This window comes from Dermacentor andersoni, chromosome 9 (genome assembly GCF_023375885.2).
Source record: "Dermacentor andersoni chromosome 9, qqDerAnde1_hic_scaffold, whole genome shotgun sequence".
Taxonomy (NCBI): domain Eukaryota; kingdom Metazoa; phylum Arthropoda; class Arachnida; order Ixodida; family Ixodidae; genus Dermacentor; species Dermacentor andersoni.
The window spans coordinates 66,109,757-66,129,869 of NC_092822.1; the positions used below are offsets into that span (position 1 = coordinate 66,109,757).

Genomic DNA, 20,113 nt, shown 5'->3' on the forward strand with positions numbered 1-20,113 from the left:
GTCATGAGTGAGTCTTCTATTCATACAGGTTAGTAATCTAGTCAACAAGTTTGATGCCTTATGTGAATGATAAGTTAACACGTTTCACTGCACTGTGGGGCCACACATCTTACGCCTCGCTTAGTTCTATCATCTTCAGTCTCGCAGCACACATTTGAATATGCGACTTGTTTTTGAATTTTTTCAAAACTATCCTTCGTGTACTTAAAATTATTTATTTCCAGTGCTGCTTACTGCTAGCTTCCCCCTCTCCCCCTCTGCTTAGTTGGTACACTGAGACACACACACATTGTAGAATACACACACGAGAATTTGTAGAAACGCTGATAAAAGAGCCCAATGCATTGAAATACATTTGGCCAAAACAGCTAGTTGGGTGAGTTAGGTTAGGTTAGTGCACTTTTACCAGCGTTTCTACAAAAGTCTGCCTCACTGTTTCGCTCATAGCGGTGACTGCTTGCAAGGCTCATTTGTCCACTGAGTGTGTGTTGAGTAATCTTAATCTTCTGTCCACGTTTAGCAAGCGCATATTGTGCTTTATTACGACTGACCAATTCAGCTGCCTTTAGCGACCAGCTGCCAATGTCATCTAGTATCATTCACCTCACTGCTCATTTACGACTGTCTCATGTGCTGCGGCACAGCACAGCGCATGGCAACATTTGTAAAGAACCTCTGTACTGTCAGCAACAAGACAAAGCTGGTGGGACAAAGAAGGCAGGAGTTTTGAGCATCACAAGTATGGGAAAGTGTTTCAAGGCGTGGGCAGAAGGTAGACTGAGTAGGCACTGAGTGCACCGGAGACAGGATAATCCTAGAACATTGCCCCAGTTTTGGCCTTCCGCTGCCGATAAAAGCTATCCAGATTGCTGGGAAGCCAAGCTGCTCAGCTAACTTCGGCATCACCAAGAGTCAGTTGGTCATACCTTTGGTGATTAGGTTGTCCTTGTCACAAGAGTCCAAGTGAAGAACAGCATCCATAACTGCGAACGGGAGCTCCATGTCGCATAGGGGGCACTTGCATGTTTTGTTCATGAGCGTCTCCTCAGGCATGCTGATTTCTTCAAGGCTGTCATAAAGGGTAGTCAAACAGGATCAAAGTGGTTCAACAATGCTGGTCACGTTTTAAACTTCAGAACATGTGTGACACCCATACACAATCTATGTTATGTATGACCACTAAGCATGAACTGCAGGGTTTCGAGTGGTATCAATATAAAAATTTCATTTTTAAGGCCTTGCAAATCCCTTGCAATCACGGACATTGCACAAGGTGCCAAACACGTTGTTCATGAATGCTTTCCTGAAGTGGTTGTTGGCACCTATCTAGCATTAACAAGCGTGATCTGCAGGACATTTGTGGCATTGAGTGTTCTCTTCATCATTCCCTTTTATTTTCAACTCTCCTTTCGCATCTTGCTTCTGCACAAAGCACTACAACATGTTATGGCTCCTGAAGACCGTGTTTGGCTAGGTATGCTTTGGCGGTTGCTATGGCGACATGTGATATTACGTGACTACGATGCACGCTAGCTGATGCTTACCCTACAGATACTGGATACCGCTGTAAAAAATGTTATTGTAATTATAATGCAAACTAGAACCATTACGTTTTAGCAATACCGTGATTCGCTGTCCCAAAGATGTGCATGCGGTAGACCAACAGAATTTGCACATGTAAGACTGCACAGGCATGCATCATAGTACTAGTAGGCTGAGAACTCAGACCGATTTGCATACTCTTATCATTTCCCGTTCATTTAGTCCCTCTTCTTGGCAGACATGCACCCTCTCCAGTGTGTATGCATCGACATTCTCTACAACCCTGAGGTAGGGGCTTTCCTGCAGAGCTCATTTGGGCATTGGTTGAGCTTGCCATGTATAAGTGAGTCAAAGGAAGATAAATACAAATTTCATGTTATATTCGTAGCATGGTCCCAAATATAATGCGAAGTGCTGTTTCAAGCTCGCTAACCTCACCAAAAAAATACTGCTTTGAAAGGCTGTCTTTCTAGCACAGCTGAGTCGTATGGTGGCTGAGCTTGCCATGTCTTGACGGTCCAAAGGAAAAATAATAATAACAATACTGTATTTGCACGATTCTAATGCACACTTCTTTTTATAAAAAGTGCATTCAAATTTGCATGCACATTACAATCGTAACTAATTCTACTCAACACCAAAAGTAAACCAATCCTTACCAAAAGATAAGAAAGCTCAATGCAAGGTAGCTAGCCACACTGCGACCGAACTGGTCGTCTGAAGAAAGCAGCGCTCGGAGGCATTGCAAGGTGGGTCCATGGTGCATGGAATGCCCTCCCGCAGACGATGGTTGCACGAGCCTCCAGAAGTGTAGCACTTCTATCGTATTAAATGGAATTGAATGTGACTTTCTGTGGTCGGTGACTGCGAAAAGGTGGTGTTGTCAGACTCTGAAAGCAACTAGCCGCTAAGATTCAGCTGTGTGCATGTCTGTGTGAGTGTCTGTGTGCCTTTGTATGTTCCATAATATATTGTTTCAACAAGGTACACATAGACTCGGGTTTCGTTACTTGATGTGCACGGTAGAATCGGCACCAAGTTATTTTTTTGGGATATTTGGGCGGTAATGTAACTGGGCGTTATAATCGGTGGCGCAGTAGAATTGTGCAAATACAGTAATCTCGTTACATTTTTAGCATGGTTCCTAAGAAAACGTGAAGTACTCCCTTAAGGTGGCGAGTTCACAAAAAGAAAACAAATTACCTCTTTATATTTTTGCTAATATCGTATATTCCCCAAAACACTTAAAACTCAGTGCAGCAGTGCACAGGGGTTTGACAACAATCAGCACGACCAAGAAAATAGTAGCATGAATCGTACCATCCAAAGGTGAAGTAGCCGCTGATGAAAACTCCTCCTTTTCTCGGATTCACTTTAAAGCGATCTTCAGACAGGTGGTCTTCATTTTCTTGTGCTAGTGCACGGAATGCTGCAATGAAGAAGGCTGCTTTCAAGCTACTGTGGGTGGTGCAGATTGATAGTGCTAGCATACGCACAGGCAGTACGCACTACAAAGAGACTGAAGTGGCTTACCTGGCTGCAATTTAAACTGAAAACGCCGACCTTTTTCACTGCATACCACAGAAACTGCATTTTAACTAAATTAAATCAAATTATGGGGCTTAATGATTAAGAAACTGCATCGTGTGTCATGAGATGCCGTGGAAGAGGGGGGAGCTCCAGGTTTATTTAGATTGATTGATTGATTGACTGATTGATTGATTGATTGATTTGTATGGTTTAATGGTGCGAAGGCCAGTTGCGGCCAAAGAGTGCCAAGCAAACAGAATTATACTCACCACCTAGTATTCTTCAACGTGCACCTAAATCTAAGTAGATGAGTGCCCTTCACATTCCCTGCACCCATTAGAATGCTCATGCCATGGTCAAAAATTTAACTCGCGACCTGGTGCTCGATAGCATCTGTACTTGAACTAACATTTCATTTTGACGAGCCTTCAGAGAATCCACAGCATACAACAACTACGCTCGATGGTCAGTTTCAAAAGACAAGCAGGAACGCTTTTCTGGAATCATAATGCTTGGCAATACCTTTGTGAGACAGAAAACATGGGGCGGTGCCTCACTGCTAGTTGTGTTTGAGTAGCAAAACCTTTACAGGTGATACCCTGCGTGTGGGACTTCATTTGAAAGCCATTCATTTGCAGCCAGACACACTTAAGCCTTAGCAGTAAGCTAGACCACCACTTTGTGGACAGTGTAACTATTAAATGTTTCACTAGCATGCGAAACAAACGAGGTAGAAGCATTTGTGACAAGAAATGGCATTAGAGCACATGCATTTTGATCTACTGTCACACAACAGGGCTGATTTAATACACATTCAAGATATTCTGTAATAGACAAAAGTCCGTTGCCAGAAACAGATCAGTCGTACCTTGAGTTATCCAATGAAGTTACATTCGAAGCAATATTTTGTTTGTTATGTCCAATATTTTTCAGAGCATAACTGTTGTTATATCTGATTTTCGTCTGAGAAATTGGCACCAACTTATCTGCTAAGGGCTTTGCAACAGAATTAAAAATGTAAACTATGACAAAACACAAAAACAAAACAAATTGGTGGTCTCAGTGGACGAAGGTCATATTTTTTGTCTAATGACTTTAACATAAAGTGGAGCACACTTAAAGTTACTTTTGCAGGTGTTCCAGCTTTTTAGCAGATATTTAGCTACGTGCAAACAAATATTGCTTTGCTATAACTGATAGTGTGTCAGGTCCTCCATTTCCGGCTGTCTTACAGCAATAGAATATGCATTTAAGTAGAGCATGGCCAACGAAGCTTTATATTGCTTCATTAAAGATGATAATTCATTCATTTTTTTTTTCATTTATTTATAGTGTCAGCCCCAGTAGGGTTATTACAGGGTTAGAAAGGAAAAAAGAACATTCTAATACCTAAGGCACTCCCATTACACAAACATCAAGGAACGAACAACATAACTAGAAAGATAAATAATCACAGGAGAATCAAATCACTTCATACTAAGACAAAGAACATGCCAAGACACTATCAATGCCCTAGAACACCACAACATTTAGATTTTTCTTAAATGAGTTTACACATTGAAACTAACATTATATTCATTTTTGTTATATTGAGGTTGAAGTGTAATTGTTATTCAGGCGAACCAACCTACAAGGATACTGGTTTTAACAAATACCAATGTATTGGATATATCAACGAGTTGTCGAACTTTTGTATGTGCTCGATAGTAAAATAAACTGCTTACTACAATGCTCCCATGCCACATTTTCTGTAATAACAATTAAATTTGGCTAAAAACAAAAAAGGGGAGTTCTTCTGCCGCATCCGCCTTTGTCACGCACCCCACACGGCACGCCTTTGTCGAAATGTCACTTTGTGCGCTCGCCTCTGTGCTGTGAACGCCGCACATCACACCTTTGTGGCATCGCGTTGCCGGCCTCGTGCACCCCTCTCCCGTCTCCCTTCCACCTCTCGCTGATGTCAGAGAGGTGGAAGGGAGACGGGAGAGGAGCTGTGAAGGTGTCGTGTGGGTTGCATGACACAGAGGCAGATGTGGTTAAGTGGCTTGGGGTCTTCTTTTTTTCCCCTCTTTTCCTACATTTTCGGTTCCTGCTCTCTTTGGTGCAGACATCCAGTAGCCAGATTTAATTGTTATAGCCAGCAATGTAGCACAGGAACATTGTTTAAAACAGAATACAGACAGAAGTTCACAGTGCCAGGGCTGCTCATTGTAACAACTGAGTATTGCCGAAACCAATAATGCTATAAGTGGGTTCCACTGTACTTCTTTCTGTCTAATTAACATGTTTAGATGTTTGTCCCCTCTGCTTTTTTTTTTCACGCAACATGGTTATAAGAATTATCGGTTATAAGAATGGGATTTTCTTGGCACTTCAATATTGTGATAAGTGGTTTAACTGTACTGTTGGCTGTTGACTGGTTGACAGTCCTACATCAAAAGAAACTTTCATGAGAATGTTTCGCCCTTTTGTAGGACATTGGTATGCACAACTAAATACCTATCCAAGCAATGAAGAAACCATGCTGTCTTTGGATACAGTCGACTCCCATTAATTCAACCCTTGCAGTTCTAGATGTGATCGAATTATTTGAAGGTTGAGCTAACAAACGGCAGAAAAATAAACTGATTAATATCTTTTTTATAGCTTGAAGTAATCTCTAATGTCCTTTTGTTTCTTGCCCTTGAAGCACGGCTCAACCAGCATGAAGTGAAGAACACCGACATGTCTAAGCACTGGCTCAGCATGACATGACACAAAACAAGTGATAATGAATGGCTCCACAGGTGGAAGGAGCGCTGACCAATAAAAGACAAAAATAAATTTACATAAGACACCTTCACACCTAGTGAAATAGTACCATTGTCTGCTGAATTTCTCTTGTGTTTTTAAGCTTATAGTAACCACTGTGCACATGAGAGGGCCCGATGCGGGTCAGTGGGGTCAGAATTAAACGAAGCGGCATGCCCTCGACTTCGAACAAAATGAGTTTTCCTTTCACAGCGATGTATGGTCTCTCACCGGGACTCTTCACTGCATTCAAATTAAGCGAAAAGTCGGATTAACCGAGGTCAAATTGATGGGAGTTGACTTATATGCTTCTTTGGGGCTTCCTTTCTCCACATATATTTTTGTTGCTACAGCTGAAGTCTGTATGCTTGAAAATAATCGTCCTGAAATACAGCTACAGGTCCTTTCACGACGTGTGGGGCTTGTCTGCTGTTCGTCTGGCTTCCCTACCTTGAGCACCAGCGTAGAGATGCTTCACGTCGGCAGGCAGCAGACGCTTCACCGTGTAGGCAATCTCCGTCTTCAGCACGGCGTCATATCTCTTTCGCAACTGCTTCTGCATGCGCCTCACCTTTGAGCTGGGCTCTTTTTTTTCCTCAGAAGACAGTGTTTCTGCAAATGAAGAGTGACAATTGGGGATAATTTTCTCACATGCGTTAAAATATGTAATGAACTCGCATGTCGTACGAGAAAGCAAACCAACGGATGAGTTCGCAAGCTTACAGCAAAAGTTTGACAAGATTATGATACACGGGCTGCGATACACATTTCAGTTTCCAATGGTACTTTGTCACAATGAGCCTCAACTGTACCTCCACAAGCAACATAAAAGAGAACATACAAATTGCTTTCAGGAGGTCACAGTGGCTACACAAACATGCCCCTCAGGAAGGTGTTCAATGATACTAATTGTTCAACAGAAAAGCTACTCGTAAAGTATTAACGTGTGAGATTCCAATAGAACTGAAAGTCAAGTGAATTGGTAATGACTCATTGTTGAACTATAATGTGCATGAAAGACGCAGGATGTATGCAGAGTTAAAAAACAAGTGACGCCTTGCAAATCGCCAAATAAAGTGAGTTGAGAGTCAGCTCTTGTTTGTTAACTCCGCTATTGTCCTGTGTCTTTCGTGCACCATTACAGCACTACAATTTTGGATTCGAGTCCATAAATCACAAGTAATCATGGCTTAAAATCGCAAATTCACTGTCCCTTCTCACACTGCTCATGACTTCACAGCTAATGCGGCACAAGCTCCTACAACGTGGTATACAGGATTTAAGTAGACTGTACCTTCGAGCATGTAGTCAACCAGTCTCTCATAAAGGCTTCGTGCAGCGAGGACCTTAAGCAGAAGTTGCAGAGCTTCGTCCGGATCAGGAAAGGTAACTTCAACAAATTCGTCAAAGACCAACCTTGCAACGATGAGAAAAGGTAAACAGCAGGCATATAGGTTACAATCCCATCAACTTACAAGATCGGCAGAGAAATGAATTTGTTGTGTAAACAAGCGCATTATCGAAAATCTATCTTTTAGAGGATAAGTTGGGCATAACTGAAGTTTCCCAAGTCAAATACATGAGGAATGCAGAAATGTTTGATTTCTCACGTTCTTCCTGAAAGCATACCTCATTCTTGTGCAGCCCTTAAAGGCATTTTCTTTTGTGTAAATTCATATTGCATTTGCATACACTTTTCAGTACGCTAACTTTTTCATGCAGTACATATTGCTGCATAGGCCGTATAAGATGCAATAAACTGTATGCAACTGTTGAATAAAATTCTAGCTTTTACAAAACATTTGCAAAGGCAAGTTTTCAATTTCCAGGTTCCTTCAGGGGAAAATAATTTTTCACAAGTACAGTAGTACCTCGTTGATATGATCTCATGATGAACGACTTTCCCATGCCAATGTTTGCAAATGAGACCACAAAAAAGATCCAACACAGTTACATTTTTTTACCAGTTCATACGTACATGCAAAGCGCAATATTTCGCCACCAACATTCTGTACATGACCAATCTGCATTAGTATGAGATGTTTTCCGGCTACTGGACCCCACGTAAACAAGAAAAAGGCGTGAGATGTTCACGGTTAAGGACAGTAGCCATCAGCCGCAGCAGCTTTCCCGCAATGCTCACCCACCCATCTCGCAGGGAAATGACCTTGTACACTCAGTTTCCTATTCAGGTATCAGCAAATCCCCTCTTGGGTTATTGCACACCACATAAACAGCTATCGCCACCAATGCTACAATAAGTATCTTCACCTATCTGCTTCACAGTGTGTGGGGCATAGTGTCATTGAAAGCATACTGCACGCATTTAATAGGCGATAACTCAAATTCACCACCATTCCCTGATGCAGGCGGCACGAAGTGAGTGTCATGATTCGCTCTGGCGGCATCGCAGGCATCGCATTCTGGCGTTGTCCACCAGTTTGATTTTGGGTCTGTTCGATTCGCCTGCACTACTGGGAACCAGTTCACAGCGGTTCACGAGAAGTTCAGAAACTGTGCAGCTCGATTCCGGAGGTGCAGGCCCAGCGAAACACTCGAAACGAATGCAAAGGTGCAGACGTGGTTTAGGCGTTATGCTATGTCAGACTAATGTGCACGGAGTGCGTAAGTTTGAGAGGTCCTGAACTGCAGGTATGATCGGTTTCTGGGGCGTAAATACACACCACAGTTGCGTAGACACATCAGACGTGCGTAAGCGAGGTTTTAACGGTGCTCGTGCCCGTGTGCTACGTCGTCTGCTTCGCGCCTGTATGCCTGCACCAAGTCGGCACCGACAGTGGAGTGGGTGCAGCAAAATCATGAACCAGCTTTGCACCTTTCCTGCACCTTTTGAAATGAACGTCGTGGTTCTGCGGGCGCCATTGCTGCACCGCTGAAACGAATGGCAGGGTGCAGCACCTCGCGAACTGGTTCATGTGGTGCAGCCGAATCGAACGTACCCTTTGTCTCGCTTCTCCTTTGTCACCCTAAAACACTATGCAATAGGAAAACAATAGCATGTGTCTCAAGACTTCCTGCCAAAATGTCCCACTTCAAGGAGCTGCTGACCCAGGCCAAACTTAATAAGCGGAAACTTTAGTTTACAGAAGCTGCGAAAATGACACTACGCGTCTCGGGCTGCTTGTGCTTGGCGTGGGTCGGCGTCTCGTGCTACAACGATTCGTGCAACGCTTTGCATTACGTAGATTACAACTGCAGTTGAGTCTGTCAATTTCTTTCAAAGAGTGTGGATCGTACCTTTTCCCACTTAGTACATTTTCTATCACATTTTTTTCCAAAATGTATGAAGGAGGACTTACTGTACTATGTTTCGGACGGGGCAAATACGAGTTATGAGGGCTGTCAAGAAAGCAAGTTCCGAACAAATATTAAATGAGGCGCAAGCATCAGACAAAAATAATGTTTACACTGTCAGATAAAGTGATGCATAGGCTGTTTTTCCAGATGTTTACCATCCTTGCATAAGGAATTTGTCATGGCAAAGCACCAAGTTTTGTCTTCGCAAAGCACGAAGACAAGCACAGTACTGACTTGCAAGTCCTTAAAAGCCCACAGGCACTACCCGACAGTAGCATCATACGAAAAGAAACAGTAAAGGACATTACATCTATCAACTACTCCTCCCCCCCCCCCGACACACACACACACACACACAGGCGCATGCACGCACCTGATAATATCAGGACAGGATTCTGACGTCGTGAAATGCAGACAATAAGCTTCCGCTGCATGTGAGAGTGCAAAAACTACTCTTTGTTCTAAATACCCATCTGTCAAAACTGCTTTTTCCAAGATGAGTCCACAGATAACCAGTGTAATGTGAGCAATGCAGACTGTGCTTGCCAGCTGTCACTCATTAATGTCGAACTCAAAGAAACTATAAGGCAAGCAAATGAAAAAAATAAAACAAGTCAGCGATTCAGAGTTTCATAACTTTCTTCCAAGATTTAGGATATCAGCCGCTTCCGGCTGCATGAGACTGCCACAACTTCTGCCAAGGCAACATTTTGTCAGCGACCCTTCGGTCTAAGCAGAGGAAGCTGGCTTCATTAACTGGCAATTTTTTAGCATGACACTGACATACAAAACTTAGTGCTGTGCTATGAAAAATGAAAAAAAGAAAAGGATAGTTCGGACCTGAAAAAAAAAAAAAAAGTCTGTGCATCACTCCATCTGACAAAACACTGTTTTACTAATGTTTGCACCTCATTTTAAAATTAACTGCAGCTTACTTTCTTGGCACTCTTTCTAGGATTCCATTCTAAGCAACATGAAGGATTCAGCTGCAAAAATCTGTAATGATGCAGCAATTTTATGTGAGCAAGAAAAGAAAAAGCATGCATGCATTAAAAACAAAGTAAAACTGCAAAAAACAAAAGAAGCACACAAACTTGAAAATTACAAGCTTCTCATCTATCATCTGCTATTTCCGTACCTATCAAAGGCGTGGAAAATTTTGCATATTTTTTAATACTTTCTTCCAGAACACAAAACTAACCTATATCTCACCTACGAGAGTAGGACTGGTCTACCCCTCCAGGTAAACTGCAGGGTTGGGTCCTCAAAGAGATCTAACACATGCGAGTTCCTTAGTGAAGTGACTGCCTTAGGTGCATTAGAAGTAAGAATTGTCCTGCATTTTTTTTGCATGTAAAACCGTAATGTAAGAGCATGATTTGCACCAAGAACTTGGGAATAAACCTTATCAACAAAAGTGCAATGCCACCTGCATCTCCTCTTAAAGGTAATTAACACGTACCTTGACATTGTCATGCTGGAATCTATGGCAGAAGAGACCAACAACAACATCTGGACACACTGCACCCTTAAGCAGTTCAGCAAATAGGGCTTGGTTGTTTCCAGCAAAGACCTACGAGTTAAGAGCCAGAAAACCGAAAAATTTAGCACACTAGGATGCATGGCAGATGGAAAAAAAAAAAAAAAAAGGTCACAGGCCTGCGCAGCTCCATTTTCGGCACTACGCACTACAGGGCCTTTGCGGCAAAGTCTCCTAGCGTCGTTTTCACGGGGACAATATTAACTGTCTGCCCGGCATCGATGGCGACCTGCGGCTTGTCCTTCTCTCTGCACAGCGGTCTGCTGAGCCCCATATTTCCTGATTGCAGCCGCGCGAGCAGCTCTACGATTCGCTTCTTCAGCAGTGGTTTGTACCCTGCGAGGAGGCGCCACAACATGTACCGAAAAGTAAACACAGGTACCCAGACTATGTGGCGCGCATGTCACATCCCTTGACCCGTGGCATGGTACGTTGCTGTTGATGGTGGTGATGATAATGATGGTATCCCCTTCGAAACAGGGTGGTGACAAATAGTCACCTAGCCTGCTTCAGTTAACCAGGTTCAGTTACATGCAGCATGCAATTGCTATATGCAACTGCTACATGTTGGCACACCTGTTAGAATATAACAGAACTGCAATGCCAAGTTTGCAATCATCAACGCCATGCCACATCGCGTGTCAAATGGCACAGTACAATGCTAATGATGATGATGATAACTTAATGGCATTCCCTTTGAAACAGGACGGTGACACACAGTCGCCTAGCCTGCTTGAATTAATCAGGTAGGCCATACATAAATGTTTATTATTACATCAATAATTATACATCTCCATAATCTTTTTCTTTTTCAAGACTTCTCTATCTACCTTGTACCTATGCAACTGCTACATTGCGTGCCAGCTGGTGTAATAACATGCAACTGCAATGCAAAGGGCACACATACAGACACTACGCGGCATGCATGTCACATCGCAAGGCAAGTAGTACGATACAATGATAATAATGATGATGACTTATAGGCATCCCCTTTGAAATGTGGCGGTGACATAGTCACCTAGCCAGCTTGATTTAATCAGGTACACAATATATTTTTTCTAGAATTCCTGTGCACATCTCCGTAAACTTCATTTTCTTCCTCAAACCTTCTTTACCAGCCTTATACTGCTACCTGTGCATCTGTTACATGGGGTTCTACCTGGTGCAATAATATGCAACTGCAATGCAAAATGTGCATGTATCGATGCTACATGGCGTGCACGTCATATTGCATGTCTCCTCGCGTGCTAGGACATGTTTATAGAGCATTTTTCTACTGCATGCTAGCGAGTGCTGGAGTGGCTCAGTGGTAGAGTAGGTGACTCCCACGCAGGGGGCCTGTGTTCAATCCCGGTGGGAACTGTCTTTTTTTCTCATTCCGGGTGAGAGCTGTGAGAGGTGAGAAGTCTCATTACGAGTTAAACACACCAAAGTCACGCTATGCTCACGCACAACTTTCTGCAACAACGGAAGGAAAGATAAGCAGGCGAAACACCTGCATGATAGCACTTCTGAAAATATTCCCGACTTACTGACTTCATTATATGTGTTGAGGTTTAACTGCATCTGCGTAATACATTTCTTGCCTACTATATTCTATTTTCTTGGCCTCATGAAAAATGTACGAGGTGCTACTGTATTTACAAAGCCCACAATTTTATGCCAATCATACCATAGCCTCACTGCACCTCTTAGAATCTAACATCCCAAAAACCAGCACACATACACAAAAAGTGCACAAAACAAAACAGAGAAAGAAAGAATACAGTGAAAGGCTGAGCGAGACTGAAGTGTAGGAGAGGACGGCGAAGAACGCTTCAGGCTCCTTGAACAATGGCAAAGCTTGGGGCACTCGTCGACTTACATGAACGCTACAACTTGGTGCTTCGCGCTGACGGGCAGGTTACTCCTGAAGTTGGGGACCATCAAGACATCCATATCGTCCAGACGCAGCACCTCCGCATGCAGTGCGAGGACGCTGTTGGGATGGAGGACCACAAACCCTTTGCCCTGCATGCATCACAGTGGCCTTGCTTCAGCAAACTTGATGAAGTAGAAGAAGATGATGATGATGATTCAGAGTTTTAATGTGCCAAAGCAACACTGAGATTATGAGAAACAGCGTAGTGGAGGACTTCGGATTAATGTTGACTACTTGAGGTTCTTTAATGTACGCCCAAACCGTCGGACATAAGGGTTTCTGCATTCAGGCCCCATTGAAATGCAGCTGTGGCAGGAAAGAATCGAACCCAAAGCCTTGTACTCAGAACGTCATAGCCACTTTGGCAGGTAGAAAATTTCAAGAATGCAGTGACAAAGCAGGAAATGAAACTGCAAGTTGTTGCTAAAAAAAATTTAGCCTTGTTTCCCTTGATTATTCTTTCTCATTGCATTGTGCAGGTATTTACTTTGGTAACCTTGACGCCTTGAGGATAGCACGCAAACGTTTGTTGACTGGTTGCCTGCTGCCCAGATCACAACCCTCCTTCATTTGCTCAACAGCTAGGAAGAGAACAACAGAATGAACTGCAGTAAGCACTCGTTAAAGCGAAGTCACTGGTACAAGAACAACACTTCGTTATCAGCAGTATTTCCTTAAAACCTGAGGGGCACTATAGATTCATAGAAGAACAAGGTACATACTCCAGCAGCCCAGGAGCTCGTAAACATACCCCAAAGCACATCCACTCTCGATGGTAAGGACATGAAAAAAAAAAAATAATAAATAAAACAGCTGATGTCCCTGAGCAGCTGGCTAGTCTGTCGGTGATCACTGTGTCGTATAGTTAGACACAAGGAGCTGCAGCCACGTGTCGGCGCGACCACTGCAGCACTCTTTCCCTCTCCAGGAGGATACAGAGGAACGCAAAGAGTGACCATGCATGACCCAGTGTGCGGATTTCTGGCTTCGCTCTTCATACTAATCATATTCCAGCACCACTGCACTCAGAATATTTCCATCTATAGCATATTCACTGTGACTGGGACCCCGGAAAACTTCGAGTAAAGTGACATTTCTGATGAAGTGATTTCGTTATGGCAAAGGTTTACTGTAATGTGTTCCTACAAAGACGTCTTCCTGTGGTTACCCCAGGTAAAAGATCACCGCTGCGCGCTGCACTTCGAGTAGACAGAGGCAAAATCCAGCGTATACTAGTATGTGGACTTTAAACAAATGGCGAGCAACATGGCAGGAGGGCTAGCGCATTTTCTGATAGGCTGGCCACAAAACGTAAACGAGTTTCTTTGCTTCCGCAGCTGGGCTATGCGATTGCATCTGAGTGCGTTTGACATGCCTGATGTGCCAATTAAATGCGAGTGCTGCTGAAGTGATATTAAAAACCCACTGCTGTTTATTTGCAGCACACTTTCTTTTCTTTTTTCAGCGTTTATGTACCTTGCCAACAGTGTCAATTTTTTAGTTTGCTAAATGCATAAATACACAAATACAAATAACTGATTAATTAATCGACTGAAAGGTTACAATTAATGGGGTTAACTTTCTTAATCAATGTCCAGCTTTATCAAATGTATACCCACATGTGCTGCAGGAGAAGCTGTATAAGTTAAAAGAAAAGGGCTTCAACTCACTTTGGTGTGGAAAAGTTGGTCCGAGTCTCGTTTGTACGAATTGTGGTCATCCGAGATGGCAATCTGAGGGTACACACCAGAGCACAAGATCAGCTTCATCAGGCTGAGGTCGTGGAAGCCGAAACTGCGGCTGCGACGAAGGAACTCCTGTGAGAGTAGAGAAGAATATGTTGACAAATTGTGTGCGATAAAATTTGCAAGAAATTGTGTCCAGCACAATGATGAGGATATGTAGGTATACCGGAATGGTAATTGCAAGAATATCGTATTATAGTACAAGGAAAATTTACTGGTCATCTGACATTACTTAGCGAACGTAAAAAACATAATCAATTCTGGTGTTTCGCATGTCAAAACCACAAGCTAATTATGAGGCACACCGTAGTGGGGGACTCCGGATTAGTGTTGACCCCCTCAGGTTCTCTAATGTGCACCTAAATCTAAGTACATGAGAGTTTTTGCATTTCGTCCCATCAAAATGGGGCCATTAGAAAGCAGAAAAAAATAAGCAGGAAATGCATGATGAAAACATAAAAAGAGGCGCAGTCATGTGGTAAAATCAACTACAATTAAAAAGGACAGGAACAATACATCATGTGAACAAAGCATAATTCGTGATCAGAGCATTGTTGCCCATACCTGAACTAAGGTAGGGTCCTGCTGCAGCCTGAACTCAACATCCTTGATGTCGACTTGCTCATCTTCCTCGTCCTCGTCGCCCCAGTGGCCGACACGGAGCACGCGCTTCTTTCGCGGCGCCTTCTGCAGCTGCCGCCGCAGATCTCTCAGCTGCTTCATCTCGCCATGGCGCTGGATTCGGGCAACACTGTCCACGACCTCAACTTCACTCTCCATCAGGCCCACCTCCTGGGAGTCACATCATCAAGAGTTAGGAACCACAATGAAAATCAAATCATGGGGCTTAACATTTCAAAGCGGCACACGCACCTTGAAAGACAGCACAGCAAGGGACTCTCAATTAAATTTTATAATATGGGTTTTCTAATGTGCAACTGAATCTGTTAGATACATTGGTGCTTTTGCATTCTGCACCCACTGGAATGTGACCACTGCGAGTGGGAGTCAAACCCACAACTTGGTGTTCAGCAGCTGAACGCCACAGTCACTGAACAACAATGGCAGACAAGAACAGTGATGAGTTGATTAGTATGCTAGTGCAAACAAGATTGAAACTACTGACGCATTGCTGGCGAGGCATAGTCCTTATGGAGAAGTGCACAGTCATACAGAAAGAAAGGGCTATCACAAACAGCGGTGACAGTGGAACGCTCGGCGCTGCAAGTGAAGATACATACAGACAATGACAGTTCTGGCCTCTCCCTCATTTTCAATCACGAAGGTAATTCACAAGAAAAGTTGCAAGAAAGTTGCAAGCCAGAATGGTCTAGTGAACTGTTCAGGAACCATCTGTTCGGGATTGCCAAGTTCTTGAGAGATGAGTACAAGCCAGCACCACCACCCAGCAAGTGGCCGTCAAAGTTTACCTCAACATCGAACGACTGACCTGCTTTGGATGGTGACAGGCGAGGTGACAACTCTTCTGAACCACTTTACAAGAGAAGAGTGGGAAATACCCAGAAATGTCACCATCAATGCATTTATTAATATGAATGCTGTTGAATATAAATGCCCACAGTGCCGCATGATGCAACATTGCTGCTCCAGTAATTGGCAGCTTATGCTAGTACTCTCTCCTAGCCACTGCAACATGGCCAAGAGAAAGCTCTGTTTATTGTAGTGTTGAAGCACGACTTATAGAAGCTTCCTGACATGGTGGCTCACTGCAGTGGAACGAGCGTATACAAGAACAGAAGTTCCTGGCTTCTTTATCACCTGAGAAGGTGGCAGTGAGTATTCTGAAGCTTTAGGCTGTCAGCAGCAACATCAGAGGAATGGGTTATAAAGAAAAAGCCCACCTGCCAAGAATATTTTTTGGTGATCATCACAATAAAGATAACTTTTCAAACTGATTTCTGAACTGAAACTGATAAACTCGACTGAAAAGTGATCCTTACTAAAAGAGAAACAGTCTTTCGCAAACTGATAAAAGAAAGTTTCTTGGCAAATTTGGCACATGATGATAAGGCTACAACTTGGTGCATACGTGGTACAATAAGCATTTACTGCATGTCCTGCTGCATCACCGCAGTCTTAATAAGCAAAAGGCCAGCCTGAAGAGGCATTCACCACGAGACATCCACGAGCACACACCACCTAAAGCTTTATCAAATGAATCCATTTCCTGAGACAACATTCAAACAGCATGGACTTGACTGCTCTCTGCATTAAGGTTGTTGTGAATAAATGATTACAGTTATGTTTCCCTCAGTGCCGGAGTCAGTATGTTATTTTAAAATGTTCATTCTTATGAATGACCACAGCGATGTGCATTCAGTCAGTGGTAATTCAATGGAGCTGCTGTATATAAACCATCCGGCCTTACCTGAAGCAGCTGCTTGAACTGGCTTCGCAGCTTGGTCATCTCGTAAAAACGCTGCTCTTCCAGCCCCAGACGGCGACACCATTTTCTTGTGTCTTCGCCATAGCTCGACTTGGCTGAAAGCCATTCGTGGTACGCGTTCAGCAACGTAAATGGGTCACCGTGGTCAGAGTCCACGCTCTTGCGTGCTGCCTGCGTTGCAAGAGAATCACAGTCAGCTTAGGTGAACAGGTGGTGTCCAATACTGAGCAGACGACAGGTTAGTGTTGAAATTATTTAAAGTTAAAATTACTCCATTCCCCTTAAAATGAAACAACAAATTTTGTAAGAGTAGCAGTAAGTCTTTTAAGCTAGGAACCTTACAAGAGGGTGTGACCGCCCAGGTCTCACAATTTCCATTTGGACAGCACAGTGTAGCATCTTTAGAAACACATATAATTTTATGCACATAGCCGCATAACATTATGCAGATAGTCACAGGAGCGAGCGGTACTGTAAGGTGCACTCATCTCAAGCTGTGCTTTTGCAAGGAACCTTCCCTTGAAGGAACAAAACACCCATGCTCCAAGGAGCACTTCTGCATTAGAGTCACAGCTCCGTGTGTGAATATATTCAGACTGCTGCACAAAACCATAGGTGTTAAAAATACCACCACTTCTCGTTAGCCTAGAGTCTTCGGCAGATGAAGTCACCTCTACAACATCCAGTAACTACAATTATCTTGCCAGCACTTATCAAGCACATCAAGGACATGATGACTGAGGACTAACAATTCTCTTGCCAGCATTCATACAGCTTATTAAGAACAGAATGGCTGAGGACTATTGGGGACATTTCTCTGAGTTCCAGATTTGGCAGAAATATGAGACTGCCATTTTTACACTTATGCTTCCACTAGACAAACCTACATTGATTACATTACCTAATTACAAACCTAATTACCTACATTAATGTGATGCACAGATGCAGTTCACTTTGAATAAAACTACTGTTTAAAACATCCAGATTGCTGATAAGTGTACAAGGCAGTAATGACACTCACCGAAGCGTCAAGGTCTCGAAACGACCTCTGCGTAAATGGGGACTGGATGCTAAGGGCAGCGGCGAGTGACAGTATGGGGTCGACCAGCCGAAAGACGCAGCCAAGAATGAGGACTTTCCCAATGGTGACGTCCACTGGAAGCTGTGCCAGAATCCGGCCTGTTGGCGTCAGGTCTTCGTCCGCGGTGAGGGCGCCCTTTAAAACGGCCAGCCACAGTTAGCAGCAAGGGTTGAAGAATGGGCAAGTTGGTAACATTGCACCTTGAATATGTTCACAGCGTGCACACACTCGGGAAAGGGCACAGGCAGAGTGAAAAAGCACTTACTTGCAACTAGTCTTATTTTCATGAAAAACTGAATATATACACTGGAAAAAAAGAAGAAAACAAAGCAAAGGTCCGATATTTAAGGCAACTGTGGGCACGTGCTTCAATCATGACAGTTGATATATAACAGTCCCTTGCTTTGCTTACTTCTTTTATGCTAATGTGTATATTCAGTTTTCATGAAATTAAAGCTAGATGGAAGTCAGTGCTCTTTCACTCTGCCTGCCCCCTTTACTGACTTCGTTGCGAACTTATTCAAAATGTACAGTCACAGTACTAACAACTTCTCCTTTGGTCTAGTGTGTTGCCACTACATGACATTCTCCATTCCACAGACAGAAAAACCGCACAGAATTAGGAAACACAGCACCGTGTCTTGACAAAACAAGGCATTCACGGATGAGGACTTGAAATGATCGACGGTGGTCGAACAAGGAGAGCCTGAGCTTGGACAATACGATTTAGAAAGGGCACTTGTGAGAAAGAATCCCCTCGCTGAAACATTTTATTAAAAAATTGAACTGTGGGGCTTAACGTCCAAAAATTGCACGGTTGGTTACGATGGACCCCGCAGTGGACTGCTCCGAATTAATTTTGACCACCTGGGGTTCCTTAAGGTGCACCTTAGTCTACTAAAACAAGTGTCTTTTGCAATATTCACCACCATAAAAATGCGGCCACCGTAGCCAGGTATTGAACCCATGACCTGGTTCTCACTGCAGAATGTCATAGAGCTGCGCCATCGCAATGGGGGTGGCAAATACTGGAATCCCAGAAAACACCGGGCATGCCCAGTTGTGGCAATCAGAAGCGGTAATGGCAACATGGCAACGCTGTGCTAAAACACTCTGTTGGTCTCCATAACAATGAAAGCTTAATCCACGAGCCTTTATTCCCAGTTTAACCTGCTACGAGTTCTTGAATAGGAGCGAGGCATTTATTTAAACCATGTATAACCCTATACCAAAGCTAATTATAAAAAAAAAGAACAATCTTACTCTGATTGCATTTTTGTTATTACAGGGTTAATTCGATGCAGTTAAGCACAAAGGAAGCCAGAACTGCCTCAATATAAATATGTTCCATTTATGCACAGCATCAAAAGTAAAAGGACAAATGAATGAATTTATGTTGATCCCTATGCCTGGGCTGCAAAGGACAACCTAGCAGAGGTCCATAGTAGGCACAAAATGGAGGGCCATAGAAATCACGCACAAGAGCTTTTTGGGGGGCACAAAATCCATAAAATGCAGCATTTTTTAGACATCTGTAAGAAAGGCTTATTGGCATTGAGGACAGCTGCTATTGGAAAGCACTACACAGTTCTAGCCAGGCAGGAGCTCCCATCTCTGAGCTAGCAGCAGCAAAACGGTTCATCCTCTTACATTTCAATATTCCTGCAACAGCAGCAGAGGAATGTCTTCTTCCAAGTTCTACAAATGCCAAGACAGTCATGACAGGGTTACATCACTGAGTTTCCTATAAAGATCACTACACAGGGTGCTGCAATTGTTCTGCCACCATGGTAATTCTGGTAAGTGCTAAGATTAATCTAATCTTCACACTTGTGGCTTCAGACATTCTCATGGAATGATTTATTACGCTTTATCTTTCTAAATTTCCAAGAAATCATATTTTTCTTAAAGCATGAAGGTAATAAGCCTCTGTGCACATGCATAATCATTGCAAATTGGTGGAGCTGTAATATAATATTTTGTTGAAAATGACATTCTGCAGTCACAAAGTTGTTTAAGGCCAGACATAGTCATCAAAATGCAGCCTCTCTATTATTCTTCTTCGGCAAGAATACCAATGTAACGTGAAAATGTATCTAACGCATTGTGGTTTGACAAAGTATCACAAGATGTCGCTACAAACACTGTTGCTTCTGTTCACACCTGTGATGTCCCGGTGTTCTGTGAAGCTCAATACATTAACAAACAAGCTAAAACTCTCTAATCATTTCCTTTTGTC

At 43.2% G+C, this 20,113-nt stretch overlaps 1 protein-coding gene across 1 annotated transcript in view; it reads right to left on the reverse strand.

The window, feature by feature from the left end:
- Window positions 1-20,113, reverse strand: part of LOC126528188 (probable ATP-dependent RNA helicase DHX34) — a 37,958-nt gene that overhangs the window by 8,815 nt on the left and 9,030 nt on the right. Inside the window, exons 7-16 of the mRNA XM_050176066.2 lie at window positions 17,815-18,009; window positions 16,776-16,964; window positions 14,951-15,178; window positions 14,312-14,458; window positions 12,585-12,730; window positions 10,643-10,753; window positions 7,157-7,278; window positions 6,313-6,474; window positions 2,863-2,971; window positions 927-1,069 (exon numbers count right to left, since the gene is read on the reverse strand). Of these exons, the coding sequence (XP_050032023.1) occupies window positions 927-1,069; window positions 2,863-2,971; window positions 6,313-6,474; window positions 7,157-7,278; window positions 10,643-10,753; window positions 12,585-12,730; window positions 14,312-14,458; window positions 14,951-15,178; window positions 16,776-16,964; window positions 17,815-18,009 (1,552 nt within the window). The remainder of the gene's footprint in view (window positions 1-926; window positions 1,070-2,862; window positions 2,972-6,312; window positions 6,475-7,156; window positions 7,279-10,642; window positions 10,754-12,584; window positions 12,731-14,311; window positions 14,459-14,950; window positions 15,179-16,775; window positions 16,965-17,814; window positions 18,010-20,113) is intronic.